At 41.3% G+C, this 7,247-nt stretch overlaps 1 protein-coding gene across 3 annotated transcripts in view; it reads left to right on the top strand.

Annotated features, from left to right (window-relative positions):
• The window catches only part of LOC116390403 (mucin-5AC), a 31,605-nt gene extending 25,019 nt beyond the window's left edge, over positions 1-6,586 (top strand). For all 3 annotated transcript variants that reach the window (XM_031860060.1, XM_031860057.1, XM_031860058.1), the window contains exon 4: positions 5,615-6,586. In XM_031860060.1, the coding sequence (XP_031715920.1) occupies positions 5,615-5,804 (190 nt within the window). In that variant the 3' untranslated portion in view covers positions 5,805-6,586. The remainder of the gene's footprint in view (positions 1-5,614) is intronic.
• Positions 6,587-7,247: the final 661 nt, after the last annotated feature.

Raw genomic sequence — 7,247 nt, 5'->3', positions numbered from 1 at the left:
TCTCTCTCTCTCTCTCTCTCTCTCTCTCTCTCTCTCTCTCTCTCTCTGGGGATGGCTGTGCTCTTGGTTTTTTAAAAACAAAGCTCTGAGGGAAGTGCCAGAGGTCGCTAATAAGGTCACATTAGTAAAATCTATGTGGGTAATTGCTATGAAAATGTAAATATTAGGCATTCAATATAACAAAATGGAGAAAGATTCAAGCGAGAGGACATAGATGGAAGTAGAGACAGTAACATTAACATTATACAAGGTTATTTAATATCCTCCACAACAGGTTTCTCTTTGTTTATTGTGAATTGCTGCCAAGCACTTCAGCACTTAGTTATGACGCCTAATGTATTGACCTTGAAAAAGGCCAAATTTGTAAATCCCAGCTCATAGATTAAATACAATATATTGTTCTGTCTTATGCTGAGAGGTGTTTTCTTGTAATGTGATCCGACTGCTGGTGATGTGCATTTAAGCTTTTAGCGTTCTCTGATTAACATAAATTATATCGCATAGTCAAACCCTACGTGGATAGCATAAATCATCTAATGTCGTGTCCCTGAGGTATTAGTCATGTTTACAGTGTCGGTGTCTTTCTCTTCTTGCTCAGTCACCCAATCTCCTTCCAGCGATACACACTGAAATAACACATTGTCTCACTGTTCAGACATCAATTTCTATTGGTTCTTGCCCGAGCCTATCTTGTTAGTGAAGCCTTCTGTGCATCTTTAGTGTATGCCAGATTACTGATTTCAGCTCTGTGGTTACACTGGGGCCGACCCTCTGCCAATCAGTTCAAGCCATCAGACAAGAGACGCCTCAGCTGTCAATAAAGAGAACTTGACAACAACAACAAAACGTGTAGACTAGCTGACTGGGTGTCTGGCTTGAAATCTCATCTTAATTATCTCATTAACTTTAGATGTAACACAATGTGTCTCATGATCACAACTTAATTACCTGGAGCTCATATTTAGTTTTTAAGCCTGTCATCCTGAGATACTGATTTAATTATATTACTTCCAGACATCACTACTGAGCCTCTCTAGCACTAGGCAATGTCAGTCTGACGGTCAGGCGGTCCGCCACTTTGGTCCAGACTGAAATATCTCAACAATTGGATGGATTGCCATGGAACTTTGGATAAACATTCAAGGCCCCAAGAGAATGAATCCTACTGAGTTTAGTGCAACTTTTCCTCCACCGCCACCATGAGTTTGACATTTGTGGTTGAGTGAAATGTCTCAACTACAATTGGATGGATTGTCGTGACAATTTGGTACAGATATTCATGATCCCCTCAAGGTTAATCTAACGTGGTTACCTGCTAAACATCATGTCAGCATTGTCATTGTAAGCTTACGTTAACATTTAGTAAAGCCTCACAGAGCTGACAGCATGGCTGTAGACTCTTAGCATTGTTTGATTTTGTGGTTGTTAGGAGTTTAATTGAGGTCTAATTGCTTGGCCTACAATACAACTGCCCTTACTGTCCAATATTTCTAAATGATGCCCACAGAGTTTCAGCTTGACACAGACTTTGCCTGAGTTCTTTGAATGACTTAGGTACGGATCAATGCTGTGCACCCCCTCTGTCACCTCTACCTTTCCTTTAGTTAGGCATTACATACCTTACCTAAGAAATGAGGCTGGCACTGTGGCTAAACCTACAGCTTATTAATAGGAATCAATTTAAATCACACATATTGAAAACATAAACAGTACGTCGTAGACAAACACATACATATAAGCTCAAACAACACTGAGGCAGTACACGAATAAGCATTTGAGGAAGAACTTCATTCTGAAGCGTTCAGCATCATAGTGCTGCAGAGTTTAGGGAAACTGATGACCTGAACGAAATCACACTGGAATGAATAAATTACCATCTTGTGCAAGAATCAAATTCTAGATTCAAACATTAACACCTTTGTTTTACGATCAATAAGATTGTCAAGGTATCGAAGAAGGATGGTTAAGTGTAGACCACAGTCTGGTGCGCCCTGCGAAAGCCAAGCAGCTGGTGGGACCACTTCAAATAATAGTCAGGGGAGAGTCTAGTACAGCTTGTCTCCTGAGTAGTAATTGTGTGTGTGTGTGTGTGTGTGTGTGTGTGTGTGTGTGTGTGTGTGTGGATATTGCAGGGTTATAGTGGATGGTGCAGTGTCTTTGTACATGTGCACATTTACCTATTGTGTTGTGTGTTGGCGTATGCGTTTGTGGGTGTGGTACCTCATCACAGATGAACAACGCTCTCTACAAAGATTGTCTGCTCATGTAATTCCTGCTAAAATGAAATGTTCTCTGGATATTTCTTTTAAAGGATATACAGCCTATCGGAGAGAAAATTGCAAAGATATTTGGAGTTGATTGCCTTTGCACTGCTATGTTTCCGCTGAAAGTCTCTCCACCACTCAGCAAAAGCGCAGAGGAGAGGAGAAATGATGATCTCCTGCTGGTTCTGTTGTATGAATGTTTAATAGATGGAAGGATGAAAAACAGATGAAGCCCTGCTCAACCTCTATGGTTGTATTATTTTTTTTAAACTGTTTTAGAATATTATTCTCAGCTTGTCAAATGTTCAGCCTGTATCCCATCTGACTGCATCTAGCATCCTCATTTACAGAAAGTGCAAGTATCCTGCTCTTTCTTCTGTCTATCAGCACGCTATACTGCGTGTATCTGACTGCAGTAAAAGCTACGGCTTAGATAGCAATGTATACTTTGTAGTGCCAGTGATATAGTGGACAATATTTCAAAAATCACTGCTAATTTTCTCATATTGTTTTAAATTAGCAGTTTTGAATAATCTTGAATTCCAGGTAAATGATTTGGTAACTACAAATCTGCTGATTCAATCCCCTCTGGAGATGCACTGGGGTAGTGGTCTTGGGCAAGGTTGCTTTCTCCCAAATTGAATGATTAAAAAAAGAGTGGATTTATACAGTAAATCTCTAAGGATGGAATGACGTGCACGAAGTAAGGTCACACAGTGGGAAAATATAGTGTACTGACACATGCTTTACAGAGAGATATATATCAACTTGTTCCAGCTGATGTGTAGTCGACTTTGGAGTCACTTTGATCCTCCCACTGAAACTCTGAGGTCATAGTTGTTTCGACCACCAAGACTCGGAGGTATAATACAATTTGACACATGCAAGGGTACAAGAAAGATCCCATCCAGACACGTTTTAAAATATAGAGATTCAATATACGACTCTTCCTCAAAAGGTTTAATTCACTTTTAAAGCATCTTTTGAAATGAATGAATCATTAATATTCAATGATTGTGGTGAATACAGGTGTGCACTCGTAACTTGTTGATAATGCCTCTGAAAGTGTATTACCCCCAGGTGAAGTCTGTATTTGACACTACTATATCAGTTTATTCAAGTGTCAATCATAAAATCACTGGAGCTTAGTGAGCTGTCGTCTTCTCTTCAAAATATAGAAGTCACCAGACAACTAAGTTGCATATTGGACCATGATTGACTTCCATAAGTTGTGATGTCACTAAAATGATGCTTGTACAAAAACGTATTAAACAGCCTTCTAGGGTCAAACACACAACAATCTGCAAAGTGAAGGTCAGTCATCCAAGTGAAGTAACGTTAAGCAAAACACATTTTTTTGTAGGGAGGGGACTTTTTTTTTCAAGGCTATATGGCTATAGATATATGGATGGCTATGTTTTATTACAGAACATGAAGTAAACACACATGCAATTACCTCTCAACTACTGTGAAAACACCCTCTGTGCCTGAAACTGCATAAACCACAGCTCTGACACTACTTCTGAATTATGGCCTGCATCATCATGTAAACCACACCTACTGCAAACTGCCCGCAGGCAGGACCCGAGGTGGGGTGCAGCCTATAGCCGCGGAGATGTGAGGACAGAAGAGGAGCAGCGGAAAGTACTGTGTTAGGGTCGCAGCATCCTGCCTGCCACAGTTTGTAGGCTCAGTGTGCAGATAATTAAGGTTGAGGGTGGACAGCTCCCTACAGCGCCGCTGTGGCAGAGCTGTGGACCGGGGCTATTCATTTTCCCAAAGAGGGAACACAGCGGAGGCAAGGTGGGAGCCACTGGGGAGCTCTATAGGGAGCTGATCCGTATGGTGGCACAAATAGGGAGGCTGTGAAGATGTGGAAATGGAGTACTCTATTTACTCAATTCATTTCAGGTCGGTAGAACAGCAGAAACTCCATTGATTACTTTCCTACTGACTAGCGCCTCATTTTACGCAGCTCCGGAGGTTTGTTTCAAGCTGTGAAGCAGTCCATGCAGCCACAAAGAGGTTTAGTTAAAGTGACTTTTTTTTTTCTACCTGCTGTAAATATTACGGAGGAAAGAAATCCTCTTCACTGCTCTTTGTACCCACTCACTTTTTTTTTTACTGTTTACTGTCCGTACCCGTTGCCTGCACTGTGCTCCTGTCTGGAGTTTGATGTTTCATTTGTTTATTTTGTCCATTAGAATACCAGTGGGCATCGAGAGTGAAGTGGTTGAGGGACCGAGGGAGTGGGAGCTATAAAGTCAGATGGATGTGAATGTGAGAGCCCTCGTTGTTCTTGCCGGAGAACTCCAGGCCCGTCTGCTGCTGCTGAGCTCGGTCCTCCTTGCTTCCTCTGCAGCACTTCTCAACCGAGGGAGTCCTTTTTATTCCAGCATCTGTGCTGTGATGAGAAACACCAGCTAACTAGGCCACTGCATAATAAGCAAGAATAGCAGCAAAGAAAAAGTGAATACAAAAAGAAAAGAGGAAAAAAGACGCAGTTCACGGGGGGGGAAAGCTTACCCAACATGTAACTGCTGACAAAAGTAATTCTCTAAGCAAATATTGTCTTTATTCCTTTATTGCAGATGCAGTCATTTATTATTGCTTACATTTACCTATAACTTCTGCAGAGGTGCATCAGAGTTCACATCTCATTTCGGCACTAAAGCCCCGGAGCTATACTGTCATGTGACTGACAATGCACCTTGCTGACTTTTCGTTTGGTGTGTGTCTCAACTGCAGTCCTGGGATCACTCCTGGTGCTGCAACATTTCTGTGATACTCAGCGTTTTAGCTCTTGATTCACTTTGTCAACGGCTTCATTATTGTCTTCCAGGAAGAGGCAGATGCGGGAGTCTTCACTGCTTCTCTTTCATGCTTTTCACACTAGTTCTTTGTATTTTGCGTTGTGCACACTCTTGTTATTCACGATATTTCTGCAATGTTTAAAGTGGCTTTAATTGATTTGTTTAGAATAACAATGTGACAATATGACAGCTCGTAGTGATGAGTCTACAGAGAATTATCACTTGAATCTGCAGCTCTCCTCAGCTTTAGCGAGCTCCATAACGAGTTTCAGCTCATCGTTTGTGGCCACAGCACGCAGCTGTTTTCAGCAAAAAAGCTCTAAAAAGCCACTGCACACCAGCTGCTCAGCACCCAACAGCAGACAGACACAGATAGCAACTAATAGCTGGTGAACATAGTGGAGCGTTTAGCAGCTTAAAGAGCCAGATATTTCTGGAAGAGACCAAAACCAGAGCTAAGAGAGTCAAATCAAGTGTAAACACACATAACTGACACTTTCCTGCATTGTCTCTCTCTCTCTCTTTCTCTCTTTCTAGTGTCGAGCATGACTTCCGTCTGCAGGAGGGGCAGGTGGTACGCACATGGAAAGTGGGCGACCCTCCTGAAGGCTCGCCACAGACCCCAACTCCCCAGCCCTCCACACCCAACCAACAAGACTCCCCTCAGCCGGTGCGACCCCCTGCCAATGCCAGGAAAAACAGGAAGAAATGTTTCTGGTTCCTCTGAGTGCAGGCGGATTGGAGAAAAAGACATTTTGATACCATAATGCACTGCGCACCCTTCTTTAAAAACCTGCAAATGATAAACTATGGAGACATGGAATGAACTGGAGAATTAAAATGCATTAAATGCAAACATGAAACTGTGGGAGGAGAAAGGGTGACAAAGGTTATGACAAGTTTGCTGTTGGAGTTGATGATAATGGTTTGACTGGGCCGCACATGTTGTTACTGCTCTTGAAATGCCTCTTCAGCACTTAGAGGTTTGGTACTGGTGCAGGGAAGTAAAAGTGCTGAAGTCAAATAAAAGCAAAAGTTCAGTCCACAATATGACTCACAGTTAGGAAGCAATTAAGAGGCATAAAGAGAATATATATATAGCGGGTGGACCGGGGCAAGGGGCAATACTGCAGAGAGGATGGAGTATATTTATAAAAGATGAAAAGAATAAAGTTTATAAGCAAAGAGAGAAAAAGACAGGAAGGATTCATCTTCATTAATGGACAAATGAGGGTCAGAACACCAGCTTTTATATCCAGAGACATTTAAAAAGAATTATTATGACCTGTATTTAAAACTTTTAATATACTGTAATTGATAACAAATTACTACACATGTCTACATGCACATACAGCACACACAAACACATACATAAACAAATGAAGTGACATATTTGCATAAAAGGCATACAGTATATATATAAAATGAGACATTGAGTGAGTTGAGCGACTCTGCTTGGATGCTATATTTCAGATATGGATTACAGCTCTATAAAAGTATTTTACCACAGCTGGATGTGTGTGTTTTCATTCTGGGTTCAACATGTGTAAGCAGCATTATTTTTCTCATTCCGTCTGTCTGAATATTCTTGTATTCACCCTCGGTTTTAGCGCCTGTCTCTTAAAGCCCTCCTCCCGAAAAAGCCCAGTCTGCTCCAGTTGGCTTTCGAGAAAAATATGGTGCACCTTTGCAAAGGTATAGTTCTCAAGCTGCAGGTGGAGATATGCTCAGATGGGGCGGTGGTATATTCTAAAAAGCCTGCAATAAGCCACATCCGAATGGCTTGTTGAATTACATGTTTTCTGATTTAGGAAGCCCACAAAAAAACTTAACTGTGTGGTCTTATTTCACAGTTTGTGGGTTGGTAGGCGCTCCAGATGCCCAAATGTATGTGCACAAGCTCTGAAATGAGTTTTTAATGCTAATTCCCCTTTAAATGAGCCCATCGGACCCTCCTAGACCTCTGAAATGTGACAAGATGCTCCAAGTAGAAATGGCTTTCAGTCAAAGAGGTTGGAAACCACTAGTTTAATCATTAACAATGCATTGTATTTTATAAGCTCACCATATGATGTAACATTTTAATATGAAAAGTAGTAGCTACAACTGTCAGTTCAATTAGGTAGAGTCAAAAGTAAAAAGTAATTCACTTTGAAAGGTGTATAAAGGA

Source organism: Anarrhichthys ocellatus, unplaced genomic scaffold, assembly GCF_004355925.1.
Source record: "Anarrhichthys ocellatus isolate YVR2014 unplaced genomic scaffold, GSC_Weel_1.0 scaffold23, whole genome shotgun sequence".
Taxonomy (NCBI): Eukaryota; Metazoa; Chordata; class Actinopteri; order Perciformes; family Anarhichadidae; genus Anarrhichthys; species Anarrhichthys ocellatus.
Note: the sequence above shows the minus strand (reverse complement) of the source record. Positions and strands in the feature narration are given on the sequence as shown.